The following is a 24,628-nucleotide window of genomic DNA, read 5'->3' as shown; positions in this document are numbered from 1 at the left end:
ATTTTTTTACCTTTATTTAACCAGGTAGGCAAGTTGCAATAGGCTGAGAGAGGCTGGACTGAGGTCTTGTAGGCCTGTTGTAAGGCAGGTCCTCACCAGACATCACCGGCAACAATGTCGCCTATGGGCACAAACCCACCATCGCTGGACCAGAGAGGACTGGCAAAAAGTGCTCTTCACTGACGAGTCGCAGTTTTGTCTCACCAGGGGTGATGGTCGGATTCGCGTTTATTGTCGAAGGAATTAACATTACACTGAGGCCTGTACTCTGTAGCGGGATCGATTTGGAGATGGGGGGTACGTCATGGTCTGGAGCGGTGTGTCACAGCATCATCGGACTGAGCTTGTTGTCATTGCAGGCAATCTCAACGCTGTGCGTTACAGGGAAGACGTCCTCCTCCCTCATGTGGTACCTTTCCTGCAGACTCATCCTGACATGACCCTCCAGCATGACAATGCCACCAGCCATACTGCTTGTTCTGTGCGTGATTTCCTGCAAGACAGGAATGTCAGTGTTCTGCCATGGCCAGCGAAGGGCCCGGATCTCAATCCCATTGAGCACGTCTGGATCCTGTTGGATTGGAGGATGAGGGCTAGGGCCATTCCCCCAAGAAATGTCAGGGAACTTGTAGGTGCCTTGGTGGAAGAGTGGGGTAACATCTCACAGAAAGAACTGGCAAATCTGGTGCAGTCCATGAGGAGGAGATGCACTACAGTACTTAATGCAGCTGGTGGCCAAATCAGATACTGACTGTTACTTTTCATTTTGACCCCCCATTTGTTCAGGGACACATTATTCCATTTCCGTTAGTCACATGTCTGTGGAACTCGTTCAGTTTATGTCTCAGTTGTTGAATCTTGTTATGTTCATACAAATATTTACACATGTTAAGTTTGCTGAAAATTAACCTTTTTTTGCTGAGTTTACAAAACTGATATTTTGGCATACTGTTGTATTTCGTACTGTTCTTGATAGCTTTACATAGCTTTTCAGAGTACCGATGAACAGAACTATTAACATGCTGATGGTGTGAGCTGGTTTTGATGTATGGCTGCTGTTTGAATGTTCCACAGTGAACGCTTGGCCTTGTTGTTCTCTGCCCTCTGTTTTCCTGTGAACTGTGTATGCCTTGGCTCCAGAGTCGACAAGGAAGCATCCCTCTGTGATTGATTTTCAACAAAAGCATTGTCACCAGATTAACAAAGGACACATTTGGTTTCCACTCAAGTGATGACAGAGAGTTTGAGTGTGAAAATATGTTTGGGGTGATACATCCTATACAAATCTCAAGCACGAATGAAAGTCCCATCACTTAAAGAATATATATATATATAACCTTACGGAAAGGAAATGAACCTGTGGATATCTAAGCATAATACCCCATACTTCCATTGCAAATGGATACCAGTACAAATACCAGTGGAAACAATACAAGTTAAAATATTCAATCAGAAACATTTACTGGGTGTTGTACATTTGTAATTACTAAATTAACGGTACACATTCTGACAAACCCACATGATGTTTTAGTAACTAAATACTTTACCTTGAAAACATACTCTAGGATCTATAATTCATGAAGGAAATGTCCAAAACTTTAATTGGTTCCAGACATAAGCAGTCAGTCACACCTGGTATAAACAGAATACATTCCAGATACCTGCCCATTTTTACATGGACAAGCCTGAATTTGGCCAAAAAGTCTAAATAGAAACAAATGGTGGCATCACTTACGTGATATGCTGTTGGTGACCTCACAGCTACAAGCTATGCAGTCTATATTCCGCAGACAATTACCACATAGCTGTAATACTGTACTGCTGATTCTGTACTCTTAGATATTCTTGTCAGTAAAGAATCTATAGTAGGATATTCGCCTAAACAATACAAAACATACAAATACAAACATAACTATATCACACCTGTCCAGACCCACTAGCCCTCACCCCTATCTCCAGTGCCCTTTACTTCTGTCATGACAAAAACTGTATCCCTACGTGATGATGATTCCTAAAGACTTAATCCTCCACCTCCCTCCATTGACTGCTTGTTTATGGGAATGGCACGGAAATGGCAAAGGAAGACCATCCATTTGGAGTTGTCTATGACAAGTCCTCACATCTGGTATAGCTGTGTGTACCGAGTCACTGAATGTATACATGAGATGTCTCACATATACCATAGGAAAACATTGCGTGCCACAACAATGGAGTGAACCTGAGTCTGATCTAGGTGTCTATACGTCTAGGCCTCTATTGCCTATTGGCCTCATGCTGCCTCCCCCTCTGATGTCCCCGGCCTCTGACTAGACATGGACAGCAGTATACCCTTTGACCTTTGTGTCCCCTTTAAGGAGGACGAATAGGCCACCTGATTCCCCGTGGATGAGTCTCTCCCGTTGTTGCCGCGGCAACACAGCACCATCATGACCTTGTCCCTGAAGTCGTCGGAGATGTAGTAGAAGATGAAGGGGTCGATGCAGCTATTCAACGTGCTAACGGCTAGGCTAACCATGTAGGGCACATACAGATCCTCTCCATTGTCCACCAGATAGGAGTCTGAGTAGTGCAGGAGAAGGAGGACGTTGCTGGGCAGCAGGCAGCCCACAAACACCACCAGGACCAACATGGTGACGCGCATGGCGTGGGCGTAGCGCTGGCCTCCTGCCACCAGGGTGCGTATCACAGAGACGTAGCAGTAGAGGACGACCAGAAGGGGGAGCAGGAAGCTGAGAAAAAAGAGTGTGAGGAAGTAGGGCAGGAAGTAGTTCTCATGCACCTCCTCAGGCAGCGCGTCATGGCAGGTTGTGATGCGCGGCTTATCCAGTGTGTAGGACTGGCGCGAGATGAGGAGAGGCAGCATGGCAGCCAACACCACCACCCACACACATAGGCTCATGTAGAAAGAGGTGCGGCGGCTGCGGAGGGTCTTGGCACCGAAAGGGTGCACCAAAGCCACGTACCGGTCCACAGCGATGAATGCCAGACACAGCACCGAGCCGTACATGTTGCCGTAGAAGAGCGCCGTGACCACGCGGCAGAATGGCTCACCGAAGGCCCAGTCATTGCCCTGTAAGTGGTAGACGATGCGGAAAGGGAGCACCATCAGTATCATGAGGTCGGTGGCGGTGAGGTTGATGAGGAGGATGGTGGAGGGCAGCTTCTTGGTACGGAACAGAAGGACCCACAGTGCCAGGAGGTTAGCCGGGAGGCCCAGAGTGAAGGCAATTATGTAGAGGATGGGTATGTAGAGCACAGTGGTGGAAGCCTGCACCTCCTTGATCTGCTTGTCGTTCAGGGTGGTGAAATTACACTTGGACATCAGTGTAAAGGAGCGCAGCCCTGTCCAAGAAGGCACAGAAGATTTGAGGATTCATTAGACATTATACATGCTACAAACATTATACAAGGATTCTCAGTATACTGTATTTCATGTACTGCATGTTGATTCAAGGATTTAGTGTGGGCTTACATTACAAGTTTGACAATATATTTCATTTGATATAAAGAGTTCGTACACATACTGTACTGATGTTTTATCCAGGAGAAACTTTGCACCCAAGCATTCAGACTCGAATTTCCTATCGACATGAATATGTGATTTACACAAAAGACTGAGCTGGGCATATCTCAAATTAGGATTCAGCCCACTTTGTTAAGCTTGCAAGACTTTCACGTATTTAAATCATGTCGTGATGTCAAAAGGAGATTTGGGTGAAAATTTGAGTTACTCAAGAGGATCTCAAGCTAGGATTCAACACATTAACCAGGTTTCCATCCATAGTTTTTATGCAAGTAAAGTCATATCATATTAAAACAATTCATGACAGCTGTGATGGAAACGGTCTTCTCAGGAAGACATCTGTAGCATCCTAAAGGTTTAGCCTACAAACTACAGACCCCTCTACGGTAAGATGACTCTCAGGAACACGACTTGTCTGAAGGTAGCCCAGTACCAGTTTAAAAAATGAATCAAAGTATATATGGAAGTAGTTTACCTAAAAAAGGTTTTAAAAATGTGTCACAAAATACCGTCTGGTGACATGATGATCAGTGCTTGACTGCCATAAAAATATTCTCGCGCATAATGTATGCTAGACTACCTGCACTGTATCTGCAAGCTGTTGGCTAGAGCACACATGCAAAGACTAGAGTAGGTACATTTACTATTTAAGTTTTTGTTGAAATGTGAGTTGAAAATGTGATGGAAACACATTGAACTTCAGATTTTTATTCTGTACATGAAAACTTAAGCAAAATCTTTTTACATTTGTGTGCAGTATGTTTTCACACAGTGATGTTGATCTGCAACAAGTCCATTTGGTGTAGTGCTGAGCGATTAACCAAAACGAGGTTATTTTGTTTTTTTAAATACTAATTGACCAATGTAAGTTCAGTATTTGAATTCCATCTGGTTCAGTTTTTTTCTGTGAGCTCAAGGCGCACATTGCAGTTTCTCTAGTACTCTGAAACTCCATTGAAATATCAAACCACAATATGGAGAACATGAAAAAGCTATCAAGAACAGTACGAAATAAAACAGTATGCCAAAATATCAGTTTGTAAACTCAGCAAAAAAAGGAATGTCCTCTCACTGTCAACTGTGTTAATTTTCAGCAAATTTAACATGTGTTAAAGCAATGTGAATAAATTATGCTTAATAAGTGAAAAGCATTCATGTCAATCACTACCATCATGGGACTTTTATTTATTGTTTTATTCTGTTACAGCATTCAACTCAAATAATCAAAACCGAAATCAAAAACCTTGATCATTTTTTTATAATCTAACCAAAACAACCTCAAAAAGCACTAATTGCTCAACACTAGTTTGGCGGAAACACACCACTGGTGGGAAAATGCACATATTTTCTTTATATTCACATGAAATCTGTGGCCAATTTCAATGGAAACCTAGCTATTAAGAAAAAATGTGTCTCATCAGCTTCAAAAGATGCTAGGGTCATGGGAGGGATCTAGCAAGAACATTAATGTGGTCTGTGGTGTGTCCAAAGGTCAGCTTGACTCATCACATCCTCAAGCAGATCCTGTAGATGCTGAACAAATAACCCCTTAACTGTGTAATTGACATTTACTCTGCAGCTGAAAGCTCATAATGACCACATGTCCCCTTTGAGACCTGGTTGCTTAATAAATATTCATCTATGTGAGCTGGAAAGTTGAGAGTTAATGTGCATTAACCTAATAACAGCACTAAGTGTAGTAAAATGCAAATGTATATTTTGGTATCCAGATTTAGCACGGTTATAGGTCTACAGTTGAGCATGTAGTGGCCAGGGTTGAGGAGTTACATGTCATCTGATTACCCCCAAAATACTTAACTGGAATCAGTTACTGTAACAATCGTTGTTGGAAGGATTGGACCAAGGTGCAGCGTGGAAGGCGTTCAACATGTTTATTTTTTCCCCCATTTTTCTCCCCAATTTTCATGGTATCCAATTGTTTAGTAGCTACTATCTTGTCTCATCGCTACAACTCCCGTACGGGCTCGGGAGAGACGAAGGTTGAAAGTCATGCGTCCTCCGATACACAAGAAGCACTGCTTCTTAACACAGCACACATCCAACCCGGAAGCCAGCCGCACCAATGTGTCGGAGGAAACACCGTGCACCTGGCAGCCTTGGTTAGCGTGCACTGCGCGCGGCCCGCCACAAGAGTCGCTGGTGCGCGATGAGACAAGGATTTCCCTACCGGCCAAACCCTCACTAACCCGGACGACTCTAGGCCAATTGTGCGTCGCCCCACGGACCTCCCGGTCGCGGCCGATTACGACAGAGCCTGGGTGCGAACCCAGAGTCTCTGGTGGCACAGCTGGCGCTGCAGTACAGCGCCCTTAACCACTGCGCCACCCGGGAGGCCCCCATCATGTTTATTAATGTGAACCAGCAACGAAACAGTAAAGACTAACTAAACTAATGTGCCGCTTTGAAATGCAAAAAGTCTACAATACAAAAACAAGATCCCACACACACAACAGGTGGAAAAAGGCTACCTAAATATGATCCCCAATCAGAGACAACGATAGACAGCTGCCTCTGATTGGGAACCATACTAGGCCAAACTAGAAACGAAAAACTAGAATGCCCACCCACCCTAGTCACACTCTGACCTAACCAAATAGAGAAATAAAAGGATCTCTAAGGTCAGGGCGTGACAGTTACATTACCAGATAAAATATTATAATCAGATTACAGATACTTTAGAAAAACTTAACTTCTTGGATTACTTTTAAATTCAGAAATTATGTTTACGAGAGAAAAAAAAATACATTATGACACCTTGCCGTTTTCTCAAAGTTTAAGTTTGTTCCACCTGAGCGAGTCACAGACCACTATGATGACACACCATATGCGTTTGATGGATCTTTCTTGTCTTCTTCTTCTTAATGCCTCTAAAGGGAAAAGTAATCCAAAAGTAACTGAAAGTTATCAGATTACGTTACGGAGTTTGCGTCATTTCAAAGTTCCGTTACTGATAAACATTTTGGACAGGTAACTAGTAACTGTGTCAATCCACGAAATGAGTGCCTTTTGCATCCCTTTTGATATTTTAAGTAGAAATTGTCCAACAAGATTGGATTTTAACACAGAGAATTTTTGTATTAATAAAGACTTACTAATGTGAGAAAATTCATCATTTTGTCATGCCCCTCCATGCACCCTTTGTGACTTCTAGAAAGATTTTAACCCACTTAACCCCAAAATGTCTCCAAGTTTCACCATCATTATAAAGCCCTAGTTATTTTTGTTGCTTTGACAGTCATTTCTGAAGATGATTATTTATGTCATGTGATTAGTGATTCATTTACATCTGTCCCTCATTTTAAGGTCAACACTTTCTCGTGAACTAGACTGTTGTTTTAATATGGTGGATCTATTCCTTTTTAAATATTTCTTTCAAAAGAAAAATGTTACATCTAAAAGTCAAATCATAGTGTAAAAGCAGGTGAGTTGGTTCTACTCTTTTTGGACATTTTCTGGTGTTTAGTGGTGGAAAACTGTGTGGGTCGAGCATAGCACGTCAACTGTGTTACCCACTAGATAGTCATGCTAGACTTGTTTGAACATTTATTCGAAAAAATTGTGAAGCTTGGATTCAATTGCCACTCTGTTGCACACAACAAGCTTACATTCCCCCTGTCACAAGGGTATTTATGGCTGATTTAAGATGAAATAGTCAACCCTGTTACGGTCAACCCTGTTACTTTTTTTGGCACTTAATAGGCACTTACTATAAAATTTGTTTTATTTCACCTTTTGAGATGGGAAAACATGTTTTTTTTGTATCAAGTTGAACATGTGCTCTTCATGACCAAATGTAATATTAGGTCAAATCAATTGTGTGTTGTTGTTTTTTTTTACCAAGTTCCAACTGTAACGGAATACATTTCAAAATGTAACCTACCCAACCCTGGTAGTGGCTCAGTGTTGTGGACACATTTTTTCAAATCAGCCATGGAATTCATGCTTGCTGCTGTTAAGCCATAACAGCTAGGTGGCAGGCTATAGTGAAAGTTCCCAGAGAGCTCAGGCCCATTTCAGCGAACGCATTACTACTCTGTAGATAAGAGGTATTTTCAGCTTGCATGCTGGTTTCTTCAACATAACAAAAAAAACAAGATGAGTAAGATTGAACATGAACACCTACCCACAAAAAATTCACACACATTTTTGAATGTTTTATGATAAAGCCTCGGTTAATGGTTTGCCTGATGGAAAAAAGACGAAAGGAGTTTCGAATGAAGAAGAGATGCATCAACTTACGGACGCCAGTGCATTCCTCCGTGGTGGAAGAGGGGGAACAGCCATGTAGAAGAGAGGAGAGAAAGAACAGCAAAAGAAGAGTCCCAGCTGGGGCAGAGAGAGCCATGGTTCAGTAGAGGATCTGTAAGTTGTGGCTAGGAGGTACTTCTGCAAGCAGAGAGCTGCCTCACACACTCCTCTCCCTTCCTTCCTCTTCTCTGTGTTACACAGCCTCTCCTCCCATTACCACCTGTTCAGTAATATATTTTAGCCTCTGACTGGAGTTGTGCGAGTACCAAATCCACTTGATGAAAGGAGATGCAGTCTGGAATTTGAATCTGAAGTGGCGGTGTAGAGCTGGTTCTTTTCTTACCAAGTCCACTTGTATTGCAGTGACTGTCTCTACAGTGGCAGTCACACACAAACACATTAAAAAACACACAAACACATACTTCATAGGTAAGTGTCATTGTGTTCAAGAGTACCATGCTCTGACGTTCATTGAAATATCCTGTCCTAAGCAACGCCGACACACTCCCCATCCTCTCCCTTTTAGCAATCTTTTTGTCATCCATACTGGACTCAATAGTGCATCTTCAGACACCATTTAAAACACAACCCACAAAAAGCCCCTCAGGTGTTGATGCCAGAAGAAAGACATTCCTGTCGTTCTTTGGAATAAGCTTACAGTATGTCAATAATCATGCACTGGGCATAGAGGATGTGCTTTCCACCCCAAGACAGAATGGAGAAATATCCAACTATCGCTTTTATGTGAGACCTGGATTATTGTTTACATAGCTTAGTTTATTGCTCCTCTTTAGGATTGTGGCACCAACTAAACATATTTGTGCAGTTAGTCCTTAATCTGCACACATACCGAACCATTCCAAACCATACCATAGCAAACCATAACAAACCATACCATACCTAACCATACGACAGTTGTGTGGTTGGACTTTGATCATAGCTGACACACGGTCAATTCCATGGTAACAGAATGACGCTGAGACACTTTAAAAGTACCAAACAAAAACTACTGATTGACCAATACAACGTTACAAAGGCACAAATATCATACCCCCAAGACATGCTTACCTCACCATTACAATGACAGGGAATGTTAGCATGTCTTGGGGTTATGATATTTGACTCTCTGCAGCGTTCTCACTCATCATTATTCGTGATTAATTCATGGTTATCAGCAATAATGGTAGCATAATGTAGAAGTGTTTCGAAACATATTCTATTCTTATTTACAATAAAAGTCACACCAAAATGACACAATACATTATTTACCATGTATTTACATTGGGCACAAAATAATCTGAAACACAACCAAAATGAACTGCAAATGCATCCAACACGTTTGTAGAGTCACAAGCTTGATTTAGTCACTGCAGACTAGGAATATGGGACCAAATACTAAACTTACTTTATTTATAAGAATCTGTAGTGGTGTCAGTAAGTTTGACCCCTACCTTTTGAAAAACAAATGTGTACTTGTTAAACAAAATATATTTCATGTTGGTCTGTATTAGTATAACCTAATATAATTTCCTCTGTTTTTAGCATACAATATAACTCACTATTTGACGAATTTACTTTATACAGACTTTAGTGGTCATATTTAACAAGGGTGTCAATCATTTTGGACCCCAGTGTATATCTCTTATTTTCTCACCAAATATAAACCCTTATCTTTCATTTGACACAAATGTGTTGTGCTTCTATGAACTTCACGTTAATGTTAATGGGGCTTTTTACATAGAAATGCCCACATGCAAACTGCACAGAACTACATTGTCATTTTCATTTTACCTAATTCATTGTTTTAATAGTCTACAGACGAGAATGGATGTAGATTTGATTTTTTTTTTTACAGAATTAACAAAAGTATTCATTTCTTAGAAGTCACTTTTGCCTAATAGAGTATTGTTGGTCCGTATTTAATTCAAATAAACAGGAAATTACAAGACACAAAATGTTGTAGAGTTCTGTTTGGCATTTTCCAGACTGTTCACTGTTACCTACTTCAACCACCAGAGGTCAGTCTTGACAAACAAAAGTAAAAAGCGCAACTGTTTTCTTGAGCTGAGAAAATATGTGGGTGGAATTTGGAAAATACTCTGTTGCCTGTAGGCCCTGCACGCAGTCTCTGATTCAACATAACGTCAGCAAGACAGCAACAGTTTTATGTATTAATATAGGACATCTCAAACCTAATTCCACTACTGATAAGAGGGCAGAGGAAGCGAAAGAATACCTACATAAAAACAAATGACAGGCACAATCAATGTTTCTTAGGCAAAAACAGATATTTTATATCAGAGACAGCTCTGACACCTTTATTTACTTCAATTTAAGTAGACAGCATGTCGCCCCCTTAGTTTTTCTGTCATATCAGGAGTGACATCTCGAAGATGCTGTAGTTAAACAGCCCATCGTTCCTAATTTACTGTAACTTCAAACGCCCACCAAAGCTTCGGTGATTTAGTTCACAGCCATCCAGCCATACATAACAGTATCCAGGTTTCATGTACTGTAACAACAACCCAGACATCTCTCTACTGTACCTCTATGATCTTTACTGCACGACTCCATTGAAAATTAGATCTTATATCATTCAGTCATTTTCCACCTAAGCAGGTCTCTCCAGCGCCGAACGGATTTAGTGACAGGAGCAAGCCCGAGCGACATGTATCAATTAGCTTGTCACTGAGCCCCGGGTGGCCGCGGGCTCTCTTCTTGCCAAAGGTAAGGCGATCCCTCAATGTAGCCACCTGCCTGGTCTAAGGGGAGACAATTTACTCACTCCTCTCCTGTTGCCAGACTCCCCCTCTCGTCCCCCACCACACTCTCCCTCTCTCCTGTCCTCCTCCGCCACACTCTCCCTCTCCTCCCCATCAGTCCCCCTCTCCTATCCTCCTCTGCCAGAATCCCTCTCTCCCTCATCCTCCCACGTCCTTCCTCCTAGTCATGATTTTAATAATGGCTGAAAGTCTGTACACTGGCCATGGACTGGAGAGACTCATCTCAAACTCCCCCGCTTCATCCTGAGTCTACTGTTGGCTGTTAGTTTTAAATCGACTGGCTTTTGTGCAGAGCACAGCACAGGTGGGAAAATACAAGAGCCTGTCAACAATGGATAGAGCGGGACCAGAGGGTATAGTGGCAAATGGACTAAGTAGTGGAACACCAAGGGAAGCCATTTTGTGTTCAGATTGGAACAGTGTAGCACACACACACACTGTGTGTGAAGGGGATCCATAATCTTTGAGCAGGTGCTCCTTGTCTGGATGATTGTCATGTCTTTTGTTCCCTTTCCCCCGAAATTGGACTTGGTGAAAACAGTCATACAATCTCAAAATTCACAAGATTAGGCTACATAAAGAGATCTTTATAGCTTAGTTTGGTTTTGATAGCATAAACCTGTCACTGCAGGATAGTGACATATTGGTTCCTCTAATCAATAAGACTATAGCCTACCAGTTTAGAACATGTCTTGAAAACGTTTAACCTAATTGACTGCCTACAATTGGATATGAGGGACACTGTGACCAAACCACGCTTTATCAGTAGGCTATAATTTATTGAATAACGGTACCATTAATGTTGACAGGTGAGGTGATTGTAAGGCTATCTACAGGTGGCGGTCTTTTCAGATATTGAGAACGTTGGCGTGATGGTAGGCCTACAAGCGCAGCTGTCGTCCTCGTCTAAGTCGCGCTGCGCTTGCGCTGTGTGGATCCAGAAGGAAAAGACCAGAGAGTGAATCGCATTATCGTTGTTTTGATGGCAAGGGCCACTGAACGTTCATAATAATAAAGCAAGTGAAGAGGTTTTGTATCAATATCGTTTTGGTTCGAGGAAATGGAGAAGGTATGTACCGCGTCATGGCTTTCGAAGCTGTGAATCAATGCGAAACATTTTTGACATTAGTGGCTACGAGCAAAGGTAGCTGGCAATCATTGGCACGCTATTGTGAACACAAATCAGTAATGACAGCTGTTCACTTGTGGCAATAATAGACAGCTGTAACGTTAGCATATTTTAGAAAGACATTGCCACTCAGACAGCGTGCCGGCTATTAAAAATCTGGATACGGTCTATAGGGTTTTCATAGCCTATGCATTACAATTAGAAGGTTATGTATTTGTTATCGGGATAGCCTGCTAAGTACTCGAACGATATACATGCGCATTATAGTTGACATTAATATAGAGCCTATGATATTCAAATAAAGGGCTCTCCTTAGGTTTTCATGCGATTAAAGGTTAAATGGATTGTCTTGTAATATTAAGCAATTGACAGCAAATAAGAAAATTATAACATAAGGATATTGTCATCTGCCCAAAGTCATTTAATGTCATTATTTCAGCTCGTCTCCCTACAGATGTAATGTGCGCTTTTATTATTATGTATTGCTTTGTTCCAAATGAAGTGTAGGCGACACATGTATTGGAATAAGACAACTGTGTGAAGAGCACAGCATGTTTTTATGACGGGACGCCACACGGAAGACGCCGAGCCTCTGTCTTGTTTTATTTTTTTGTGTGGGGGGAATCGTTGGAGTGGTTCGATTCCCTGAATAACAGCTTGGATGTAAAGGGGACATTACAGTAAGACATTCCGAAGATGCCCAAGAGGTGGACCACAGCAACGCCATGCAGCTATCTCCCGGTCGTCTTGTTGGTGCTCGTTCTGCCCAGATGTATACTGTCGATCCGTGCCGACAAAACCATCAGCAAGGAAGACCATGTTAGTGCTACGGTCAATGCCACCGTACTTGACTCAAAAGGCAATCCTAAACAAATTCTAACCAAAGACGATGGCATGTACGGACAGAATTCACCGAAAGTGGACGCGAAAGGAATCGTGATTGCACCTGCACCGAATCATGGAGGTAGGTTGGCACAAGTGTGCCACACTTGCTGCTTATACACAGGCAGACAATTCAAATATTTTTTAAACGAATTGGTCTTTTGACCAATCAGCTCTGTGATAAGAATTCGGCTGACTGCAAAACGCATCCATTGTAGCCTACCTTTTACCGGCAGTGATGCATCATTGCATGCATGTTAAAATGTATGGTATTAATGCATGCATTACTTTTTGTACTCTATTAGTGTATTTTTGAGTGATATTGAGGAATTGCCTTGTACTCAAGGTGTCAATAATACTGCCCACATAGGCACACACTTTGCTTCTAAGTGAAACCTGTTCCCATAAAATGTTCAAGTTCCAGACATTGCATCTGTGTAATCATCAACATCAGTGTGTGAATGAGAGAGAAATACTTTTCATACAGAGACCCTTTTTGTTATATTTTCTAAAAGCCTTTTATAACCTCTAACATCTTATGACACTCATTTAAAAGTATAAGGGTCAAGATTTGAGGTTGTCAAGCAATTTTATCTATAAAAACATTGAACTATTTGACTCTGCTAGTGACACACACAGTAAACCAGACAAATGCAGTGCCTCAGCAAATGACACACGGTGACAAACTACTGTGATGTTAAAGACCCTTTTGAAGGGCCTTCTACCAAACTGCTGCTGGATTAATAAATGCCCTATTGTTTCGGCAATATTTTCCTGTTATTTCACGATGCAATATTATCACACTCTTTCTTCAGTAGTCGCATTTCCCCTCCCGCCCCGGTTATGGGGCCACGGGTTGGAAATAGACAATGTTTCTGCGAAGCTAAACTAATTTCTCAGAATATTAAAATAAATCTCTGACATGGACTACTTCCTGGAGATTTTCATTCACATTCTATTTTGTTCTGAACCTAGCACTATCTCATTTTCAAGATTTGCAAACAGTGGTAACTTCTCTGTTCAAATTTTAACCTGTAAGCTCACATGGGCTTTTTGGCTCTCCTTGCTGTGCAAACTCATATTTGCCCCATTTCCCTAAGCTGCTTGTTTGAGTGCCTTGGGGTTAATCTGGTTGTGGTAAACAGACTGGATACAGCTGTCCTGTGTCTCCCTCCTCAGCTTTCGGTAAACACCAAACAGCAGCGTCCCCTAAATAACTAAATGTGTGTGTGTGTGTGTGACTGCATTACTGAGCATAATTTCACCCTATAGCTATGAACATTGTGTACTCTCTTTTGGTCCACTTCTCCCCTACTCCAACAACCATTAACCAGGTCTCTAAGCTACTGTAGTAGAACATTACATAGTGGGTAACTTTAAACGTTTTAGCTGAATCGTCCTGGTCCTTAGACTGTGTTGCATGTGTATTGCAGCGAAAGGCCAATGGGGATGTACTATGTCAATAATGGGGGGGGGGGGGACATATCTTTCTGGCGTCGTAGGTGTGAACCTATGATCTTCACCAATCCTCTACGTCTGTGAGAGGAAGAAAGAGGAAGCAAGTAAACATCATTAAAAATGTTTCTGCCTTTTTGTTCTTGGCATAAGGACTTTGTTCTGAACAGTTATTTGTCTTTCTTGCTCACAAAGAACAAAAGGATACCCTTTGAAAGGCTTTTACTCGTCCCTTTGGAGGATGATATGGAACACGATAGGTGTGTAGTTGCTATGGAAACTGAAGTGGCCAGAAAAGCAGCACTACGGTTGTCATCCCTGTTGTGGGTAGAAGGCACCTTTTGATTTGTCCTAAGTGTAACACTTCAGTATGGGCTGCCTAAAGTAGTTACAATTCTCCTGTTCTTGTAATGTCCAAACGTTTTATCAATGACTTAATTGGTTGAAATCTGATTTAATGTAATTTAGCCTTGTGTCCTTGACTCTACCTTGTTTTTGGTGTCGCTCGGGTTGATGACCAATCACCTAGTTTCCTTTGTCTGCTGCTGGTGCCGTAGTGGCAGTTTGGCCTTGGGGGAGTGGTGTGACCTGTGCTACAACCCTGCCAGTGATAGTCTAACCGCCAACCCCGGTCAGGTAAAGTGGAACACCAACAGTATGTTAACAACCATATGACCAAAGGAAGGACTAATGATCACCAAAGTAACACATGGACTTGAGTTTGTATGACTTGGGCCATAGTTACTTGGTAGATCCCTGTTGTTGTGTATCACTTCAACGGGGAAGTGCTATTAGTCATGATAAGGTTCTTCTGTTGAAGGGTTTACTGGACTGAAATCAAATTGGTTTCCCCGCTGGTCTGACAGAAATCAATCTCTTAGCACCACACGTGTACCTGACTCGATGGAATTATCATCAGCACTCCATTTGATTTCAAGGATATCGCATGGCTATTGACTGGAAAAAAAAACCTTGCTTTGGCAGTCACCTGCATTCCATTTGACACTTGTGTTCGTATAGCTGAGGAAATGAGAAACAAAACGACTTAGCATAAGGTAGAAGTTGCCCGTGTAACATTTTATTCGAATGTAGCCTGTTCCTCAGTATGAGACTACAGCATCAAGCCTCTTTGATCACCCACCATCACTCTATCGATCTATCTATCTATCCAACAATCCATCCACCTGTTTTGCAGAGTCACTAGTGCTAGGTGTGTTGCAGGCCCTTGGCTTCCAAATACTGTGCTCAAATTTTACCGACTGCTATTATAAGAAATGTAACACGTTCTCCACCAGGACCCAATATTGTAAGGACTTCATAACAATGGCAAATATACTGCTGAAGTGGCTGCCAGCTGTCGCTTCTATGGAGGACATGAATAGAAATGGTAACAAAATCCTGGCATCATCAAACTCTGACTGGATTCTTGGCAGAATCAGAGCACCTATAATGTACAAATACTCTTCACATTGACCTTTCTTTGTCTGTAGCCTTTGAACCTTGACCCTTAGTTGTGCCTAGGACATTTTAATTCACACTACGCTCTGCTGATATTTTGAACCTTGAACTCTGTCTTTGGTCTGTTAGTGTCAAATTACTCAAGGTGAGGTGTCAAACCAATCGTATCCGTTTAATTCAGGTCTCTTTTTATATTAGGACAGTTTTTATAACATTCTCACATAACCTTTTTTATATCCCCTTAATTAAAAATGGTTTATTGTACCGGTAGTACTTCAGGAGAGAAGTAAAAACATGATTTCCAGCCTCCTCCAGATTCAGGGCCTCTTGGAACATAAACCAGTTGATTTAGCACTTCCTGCCTTTCCATCTATGGCTCTCTGTCTCTCTGGCTGCGGAACCGTATGACTGAGGCGGAAGACATATGGTGGGGAGATCAAACGATCAGAACCAAAGCTGTTCTGAGCCCTTCGGCGAACCATAAAGATGAGCAGTCCCTCGGATGAATCCTTGCCTTGCTGCTTCTCTCCTACGCTCCATTTACTTCGACTAGTCTCTCCTTACCACAGGTCTGACTCAGCAGCCAATGATAAATCATTCCAGAAACTAGCCAACCTATCAAGACATTCAGCATCCCACTAACATCCAATCAGAATTAAGACAGAGCAGCCTTGTCAGATGGATGGAGGCCTGACGTAAAAAATACTTGGCCAACAAGACCATGTGTCAATGGAAACCCTATTATGCCATTGCATAGTTGCCGAGCCCAGGGATTTGAGGTGCTTGAGTGGGCACACATGGTGGTAAATGACCCTGGCAATGCGTGGCTCTGTAGGGATGTTGGCTAATTAGCCTCATCCCAGGACATGGACGACCAACTCTCCCTAGCTACTGGGAAGAAGGAAGGACAACTGTCGGCTTGCCCAGTTATTTGTACTGTCCTTACAGGCTGCCACACTTGAAATTGTGCACAGCAACTGATGGCCAAGGCCGGCCTACTCATTAGGCAGGATTAGGAGTCAGATTGAAGAGGGTGACCTTTTCTGAGCTAAACTGACCAAGACACGCCTCCAACAACACACAAAACCTCACAAATCTGCCCAAAAACAATGACAATTTCTCTCAACCAGTGGCATATGGGCTTTTTAGGTGAGCGCTGATGCCGCCTTGTGATACGCAGTGCTCATTCTGTTAGACAGGGGCACAAAAATATTTCACTTGCCCATTCCCAGCGTGCCTCTCCAGGGTGCTGTTGTAGAGATACATCACTGCGGTGCTCCACCAATGTGCCGTCATAAAAATCATCTAACATAAACCATGTAGCAGATACTCTTTCTACCATATCCTGTCTGTGGCCTTTTCTACAGCCTGTAGGCTGGCGATACAATGTAATGAGAGAGATACTTTTTACATCATGCAGGTTTCTCCGATCAAATAGTCTACTCACAACTGCTGTCCAGGAGTTTCTTTCTGTTGGCTAAATTGTCATGATCAATGGTTTCAAGTTTGAATATGTACATTTTTGACTAGCTGATCTTAGCGAAAAAGAAAATACTTAGCGGAACATGCAATGTAAACACATTACAAATAGGCTCAGGTTAACTCCAGAGGGGTGGCTGGAGTCTTTGACAATTTTTTGGGCCTTCAAGTCTTAGACTGTTTGTTCTCTCTGCTACCTCACGGAAAGCGGTAGGGGACCACCAAGTCTGGGACCAAAAGGCTCCTTAATAGCTTCTACGCCAAGCCATAAGACTGCTGAATAGCTAATCAAATGGCTAACTGGACTATTTGCATTGACCCTCTTATTTTATTACTGTTGTTTTGCAGAGGCTCGATGTATACTCACTGGACTCTAACCACACACTGACACATACTACACCGACACTCCAACACACACACGGACACACACACTTGCATATTGACACCATACACACACACACTCACATTCCTTCACACTCTTCACATGCACTGCTGCTACTCTGTTTATTATCTATGCCTACTCACTTTACCCCTACCTACATGTACATATTACCTTGACTAACCCGTACCCCTGTACATTCATTCGGCGCATGTGACCAATACAATTCTATTTGACAAATATTGGTAGCTGATATTCAGAGCTTAAGTAGCCAACATGATTAGTCACAGGAATCAGGACTAGTAAAGCCAATGCAATGGCCTATTTTACAAATGGTGGGCCTAACACATGGATGGGCATTCATACAATTCTATTGCAGGCCTATATTCCAGTAAGGACAGACCAATGTCTTTCGGATGTCTTTTTTTGTCCTGTCCAGACCAGTAGCCTTTGTTTGGGGCATTCCAGACCAGCAATGATTTCCATGGACATTTGTTTTTGGTTCGGTCTGGACCAGCCTTGATTTGACCCAAATCTAGACGTCTGTGTGGTTCAGATTTTGTCAGTTCTGGACCGGCCTTGATTTAGAAATGACGACGTCTTTTCAAATTTCATTCAAACTTGATTTAAACATCCAGAAAATAAGCATTCTCAATGTTTCAAATGTATTTCTGTTAATTCCGAACTGAAAATGAACCTGATATCAACGTCCGGAAAATACAGATTTTAGTTTTGGGCGGCAGAATAGCCAGGACCTGCTTATAGCTGTACTACTGTATGCCTTGTGAACGTTCTCTCAGTATCTACTGAATCACACAATTAATATTCAAAAGGAATTTGGGTGGTAACATGTAATACCATACAACATACACTCTGGTCAGTGGTGACCATTGACAACCTTGGTAGTGGTGTTCCATCCAGTGTTCTGCTATTAGACTGCAGCGTATTATTTCTATTGTGTGCTGCTAGCTAAGGCCCGGTGAATGTGAGTGAGGGAAGCCCTGGAGCAGATTGAGGGAGAGATCAGTCTCCTAAGCCCTCAGTGATGGTGACGAATGGGACGTTTTTGATTGGCGGAAGGGTGGTGAGTCGAACAGAACGCTCCATCCGCTTTATTAAGGAGAAAAATGTGCCGTTAAATGGCCTCGGCCCCACCAGACTAGCCACAGAGACAAGATGAATGTGAGCACAAAGGGCAGCAGCATGGCACTCTCTGTCATAACGGCATCTCTCTTGAGTTTTACTGGGGTTGTACTGTACTGTACATTTGGTATTGTTGGTATATTGAATAAGTCCCAATTGGTTGTCTGTGGTAGGGTGGATGCCATGTGCCCTGCACAATTCAGACGTTTGTTAGCCTTTTGTTATTTGATTTATTTGGATCCCCATTAGCCAACGCCAATGGCGACAGCTCGTCTTACTGGGGTTCGACATATATAACGGAAAATGCATTACAGACAAGACTTTACAATTGACGTACATTTTAAAAACATGAACATGTGTGTGTGTGTGTGTGTGTGTGTGCGCACGCGCATCTATCAGTTACACATGTCAGTACATGCACATAACAGGTAGGTCACATTGGGGAGAGGAGTTGTGCCCTGAGCTGCTACTTTATTTTTTAAACCATGGATTTACTTGTACAGGATGATGCCCGAGCGATTGACATTCATGACAGAATTCCACTCACTCACTCACCAGCATCTTTATTACTATCCAGAATTTTGAATTATAAGGTTATTTGAGTGAATAAGTAGGCTATAATAACCTTCCCTTGACCCTGTCCTTAAGAGGGCGTCTATATTATTCCTGTGTAGTCTTGCAGGCTCCCTGTGTGAGCCAGGTGAGTCGGGTGAGCTCATGTAATATGTTTCCCAGCACCAGTCCTCGAGTACCTCCCAACAGCACACATTTTTGTTGGAGTTGTTGGGGGTACTCAAGCACTGGAGTTGGGAAACACTGTATTACATAAACGTTTTTGAGCTTTTTTTGGTTGAAAAACTCTTCTGGTAAAGATGCAGTATGTTCACTAATAGCCCTATTCGTACGCACCTAAGCCCTATTCGTACGCACCTCTCGCCACGATACCAGCAGCAGTCAGATTCAAGCTTCCTGTTCCACCAACTGCGTAGTGCAACATTGCTCTGAGTCACCCCACACAACTCTTCATCTGATTCAATATCTCACCCAAGAAAGCGCTTCAGGAACAACATTCTGAATTGCTCAGATATTAGTAGGAATGAAAATGACCCCGTTGAAAACTTCAGCATTGTCTTTGTAGTGACGTGCACTATAAATGGTGGTTTCCAGTCTGTGTTCAAGGCCCTTTGCGATAAGGGCTAGTGCAAATGCTCCTATTGTTTCCGCTGAGACATTACCATACATGCATGTAGGGTTTTTAAGCCTGAGAGCAAGGCCACGCCTCCAGTGGTTGAATATCTATGGAGTCAGCTTATTAGTAATTTGATTGCCAATTGGCTTACCAGTTCAAATGTTGGTCAACTCATTTCATATTAACTTACCTCGGGTGAAAAGAATAAAGAGTACTTCATAATTTCAAGCAGCAATACTCTGCTCATTGATTCCCCAGAGTGCCTGTGGGTGTTCAATTCACATCTTTCCACTATAGCCAATGTCCCAAATTTAGAATACCAATGATGATTAAAACAAACTCTGTGACCCTTAATTACTGTCTACCCATTTAATGAGTATTGATGGCAGCGTAGGCATCTGGGATACCATTCACCCTCAGGCACTCTGGGTAATCATCATTATGCTCTGTGCTTGTCATATTGTGTGTATGTGTCGTGTACACAGTGATTTACTTGCAACTTTTCTGGGGTATATTGCAAGCTTTTGATTTGATCCCATCACTTCATATGAGATGGAATACTGTGCTCCCTCCCTCTTTGAACAGTAGGCCAACTTCATCATTTTCAAAGTCAGGGTGGCTTAGCCATCTAATGTCAGCCCTGACATTGATACAGTATGGAGCATTGTGTGTGGGTGGGTCTGTGCTTGTCCTGTGCGCATGCCCCAACTGCCAATTCCTCAAAGACAGACCTTAATTGTCACTACTAAGCGCCAAAACCATCAAATGCAGCTAAAACCATCAAATGTAGCTAAACACATCACATTTTGCTAAAACCCGGCCCAATCAATATATGCAAATGATTAGAGCGCTGAGAAAAACTGTTCAATGTGGTAGTCATTTTTCCCTGGAAGGGTTGCGACTACTACTGCTACTGCTACAACTACTGCTACTACTACCGCTACTACCACTGCTACTACTACCACTGATACCCCTGGTACTGCTACCCCTGCTACTACCGCTACTACCACTGCTACTGCTACGACCACTACCGCTGCTGCTGCTGCTACTACCGCTGCCACCGCTACTACTACTGCTACCGCTGCTACTACTACTACTGCTACCCCTGCTGCTACTACTACTACTACTACTACTACTACCGCTGCTTCTACTACTACTGCTACTGCTGCTTCTACTACTACTACTACCCCTGCTACTACTACTGCTGCTGCTGCTGCTACTACTGCTGCTACAACTACTGCTACTACTACCGCTACTACCACTGATACCCCTGGTACTGCTACCCCTGCTACTACCGCTACTACCACTGCTACTGCTACGACCACTACCGCTGCTGCTGCTGCTACTACCGCTGCCACCGCTACTACTACTGCTACCGCTGCTACTACTACTACTGCTACCCCTGCTGCTGCTGCTGCTACTACTACTACTACTACTACTACTACCGCTGCTTCTACTACTACTGCTGCTTCTACTACTACTGCTACTGCTGCTTCTACTACTACTGCTACCCCTGCTACTACTACTGCTGCTGCTACTACTACTACTACTACTACTACTACTACTACTACTACTACTACTACTACTACTACTACTACTACTACTACTACTACTACTACTACCGCTGCTTCTACTACTACCGCTGCTTCTACTACTACCGCTGCTTCTACTACTACCGCTGCTACTACTACTACTGCTGCTGCTACTACTACTACTACTCCAGCTGCTTCTACTACTGCTACCCCTGCTGCTACTACTACCGCTGCTACTACTGCTGATACTGCTACCCCTGCTGCTACTACTACTGCTACCCCTGCTGCTACTACTACTACTACTGCTACCCCTGCTACTACTACTACCGCTGCTCCTAATACTACTACTACCGCTGCTCCTAATACTACTACCACTGCTACCCCTGCTGCTACTACTACTACTGCTACTACTGCTACCCCTGCTGCTGCTACTACTACTTTTTCTGTGAAATGCGTACTTACGAGCCCTTTCCCAACAATGCAGAGTTCAAAAGTAAGACATTTGCTTAAAAAAAAAATATATTTTATTGTTTTACTAATTCCAAGACTAGGGCCACCCAGTGGTCTGAGGCACTGCTTCAGTGCTGGCTGTGCTATTAGAAATCCTGGTTCGAGTCCAGGCTCTGTCGCAGCCGGCAGCGACCGGGAGACCCATGGGGCGGAGCACAATTGGCCCAGCATAGTCCGGGTTAAGGGAGGGTTTGGCCGGCAGGAATGTCCTTGTCCCTTCGCGCTCTAGTGACTCTTGTGGCGGGCCAGGTGCATGCACGCTGACACGGTCGCCAGGTGTACTGATTAAGCAGGCATTGTGTCAAGAAGCATTGTGGCTTGGTTGGGTTGAGGCAGCTCTCGACCTTCGTCTCTCCTGAGTCTGTACGGGAGTTGCAGAGATGGGACAGGACTGTAACTACCAATTAGATACCATGAAATTGGGGAGAAAAATAGAAAAAATAAATAAGGCTATATGCAAGGGCTACTGGTACGGAGTCAATGTGCAGGGGTACGAGGTAAAATGAGGGTGTGTGTTTGCCTACCCTCACCACCTGGGGGCTGCAGAAAGTCCAGTATCCAGTTGCAGAGAGAGGTGTTCAGTCCCAGGGACCTTAGCTTAGTGATGAGCTTGGAGGACACTATGGTGTTGAACGATGAGCTGTAGAAAATGAACAGCATTCTCAGGTAGGTATTCCTTTTCCATTTCCCACCTGGAGAAATGTGGAGTGCAATTGAGATTTCATCATCTGTGGATCTGTTGGCGTTGTATGCGAATTGGAGTGGGTCTAGGCTAGGGTGTCTGAGATGGTGTTGATGTGAGCTATAACCAGCTTTTCAAAGCATTTCATGGCTACAGATGTGAGTGCAATTGTTTGGAAATGATTTAAAAAGAAACACACGTGAATAACTTATGTAAATTCGATTTTTCTATATTTTTCAATACATTTTGCAACATTTCTAAAAACGTGTTTTCACTTTGTCATTATGGGGTGTTCGTGTAGATGTGAGAAGAGAAATTATTTTAATACATTTTGAATTCTGGCTGTAAGATAACAAAATAAGTCAATGGGTATGAATACTTTCTGAAGGCAGTGTAAATGTTCAGAAATGTGATAGTGCTGACAATCCAACGATAGTGGCTACATTGAATCTGCCCAAATTCGCCTGGAAGGCGGTTTATCTAGATTAAACTAGCATTTTGTGTGCATTTCTTCCCCCATACATTATATGTTATACATTATATGTTATACATTATATGTTCACATCATACACACACTCACACCCTGCATTTGCTGCATCCATTTTTAGACTTTTGAATTAATGATGTACAGTGGGGCAAAAAAGTATTTAGTCAGCCACCAATTGTGCAAGTTCTCCCACTTAAAAAGATGAGGCCTGTAATTGTCATCATAGGTACACTTCAGCTATGACAGACAAAATGAGAAAATGAAATATCCAGAAAATCACATTTGTAGGATTTTCTATGAATTTATTTACTTATTTTCCACCATAATTTGCAAATAAATTCATAAAAAAATCCTACAATGTGATTTTCTGGATTTTTTTTCTCATTTTGTCTGTCATAGTTGAAGTGTACCTATGATGACAATTACAGGCCTCATCTTTTTAAGTGGGAGAACTTGCACAATTGGTGGCTGACTAAATACTTTTTTGCCCCACTGTATACCCATTGATTTTTGAAGAATATATTTTACTCATTTGTTTGTAAACAAACACTGTATAGCCTCTAACTTTAATTGTTAGATCATAGATAGTCCGTCCTTGTATCCATAGCTCTGTCTGTGTTTGAGGTTACATTGCCCCATCCCTCAGCTCTTTACCAAATCAATGGCAGGGTGGCACTTGCTATTGTTTGAACTACAGATTGCCACTTTAAATCATCCTTCCTGAATGAGTGCCTGTTCATTAGGCTAAAATGAACGTCAGGCATGGTTCTCACGGCATTGAGTGAAGTCAATAGAAGTCGTCCTGACTGCGGCCTTTTTACAGTGAACAGTCAAGTACTGTACCGCTCTACCTAAGAGCTATTGACCTGCTGCTCACGTTTTACCAGGCTGTGTATGAAGTATGCACTTCTTTTGTGTTTGGGGCACATTTGGGTTGCTAGTTTTGTGCATGTGTGTTAAGTCTTGACGGCCTGTGTATGATTCAATTGGTGAATATGTTTAGTTAATGATAACGTTACGTACGTGATAGAGTGCGCTCTGTGTTGTCTCTCTTAAATTATCTGATTTTTAAACGAACTGCTCATTATGCACTCAACTATAATACACACACACACACATACACACATATATGCCAGCACTGACTCAATGAGCCACACACACATGTAGAGTAATTCCTACGGGGACAGTGAGCATCTGCTCCCTAGTGTTGACACTGCAGCCTGATGAATGTTACACTGTCTGTCTCTGAGTGTGTGTCCATGGAAGGTGAACCTACAGGATACGGACCATGCCGCCACCATGCACCAGAGGGAAAGAGGGGTAAACACACACACACACCCTCACTCACAGAATACACTATCAATCACCAGTCCCTAGTACACACAACCTCACTCACAGAATACACTATCAATCACCACTCCCTAGTACACACACACCCTCACTCACACAAGCTCACATTACAGTATTTTAATGCAGGGATCCATCAGTGCTGATTTGAGTGTTTACGGGAACAAGAAAGGACGCTGAAACAAGCAGAAACACTCGCTTCTCCTTCCTAGCCTTTCTGAAACACAATCAATGTCTTTGACCTTGTATTGAATCAGCCCAGCCTCTATCAGCCCTCTGTGTGCTGGGTCTCTGCTATTAACAGTAGAACCGCTGGGCCTCTGGACCTGAACATATTACAACTATGAAACAGAACATGTGTTGGAACGCGGTAAGAGCATC

At 42.6% G+C, this 24,628-nt stretch overlaps 2 protein-coding genes across 7 annotated transcripts in view; one reads left to right on the top strand and one right to left on the bottom strand.

Annotated features, from left to right (window-relative positions):
• LOC109864828 (E3 ubiquitin-protein ligase RNF130-like) overlaps positions 1-24,628 on the top strand; it is a 120,801-nt gene that overhangs the window by 28,355 nt on the left and 67,818 nt on the right. Inside the window, exons 1-2 of one of the 6 annotated variants that reach the window (XM_031798109.1) lie at positions 11,470-11,644; positions 12,207-12,668. The exons of 1 other annotated variant lie outside the window; for it this stretch is intronic. In XM_031798109.1, the coding sequence (XP_031653969.1) occupies positions 12,401-12,668 (268 nt within the window). In that variant the 5' untranslated portion in view covers positions 11,470-11,644; positions 12,207-12,400. Of the gene's footprint in view, positions 1-11,465; positions 12,669-24,628 lie in introns of those variants that run through there. 4 more of the 6 variants (XM_020452810.2, XM_020452809.2, XM_020452812.2 and 1 more) reach the window with 4 other exon arrangements.
• LOC109910372 (proteinase-activated receptor 4-like) lies at positions 1,475-8,047 on the bottom strand. The gene is made up of 2 exons (XM_020509562.2): positions 7,784-8,047; positions 1,475-3,342 (listed from the first exon to the last, which is right to left on the bottom strand). Exons 1-2 carry the CDS (start codon positions 7,887-7,889, stop codon positions 2,270-2,272), a joined length of 1,179 nt encoding a protein of 392 aa, XP_020365151.1. The 5' UTR covers positions 7,890-8,047; the 3' UTR covers positions 1,475-2,269.

The sequence above is a fragment of the Oncorhynchus kisutch genome, linkage group LG19 (assembly GCF_002021735.2).
Source record: "Oncorhynchus kisutch isolate 150728-3 linkage group LG19, Okis_V2, whole genome shotgun sequence".
Taxonomy (NCBI): Eukaryota; Metazoa; Chordata; class Actinopteri; order Salmoniformes; family Salmonidae; genus Oncorhynchus; species Oncorhynchus kisutch.
This window is presented reverse-complemented; position numbering and strand designations above follow the sequence as displayed.

What these genes read in the sequence shown, in the direction of transcription:
- LOC109910372 (XM_020509562.2), bottom strand. Translation starts at nt 7,889, where the DNA reads ATGGCTCTCTCTGCCCCAGCTGGGACTCTTCTTTTGCTGTTCTTTCTC. An exon ending in GGAGGAATGCACTGGCGTCC is followed by an intron (nt 3,343 to 7,783) that starts GTAAGTTGATGC and finishes CTTCTTGGACAG; the next exon opens with GGCTGCGCTCCTTTACACTG.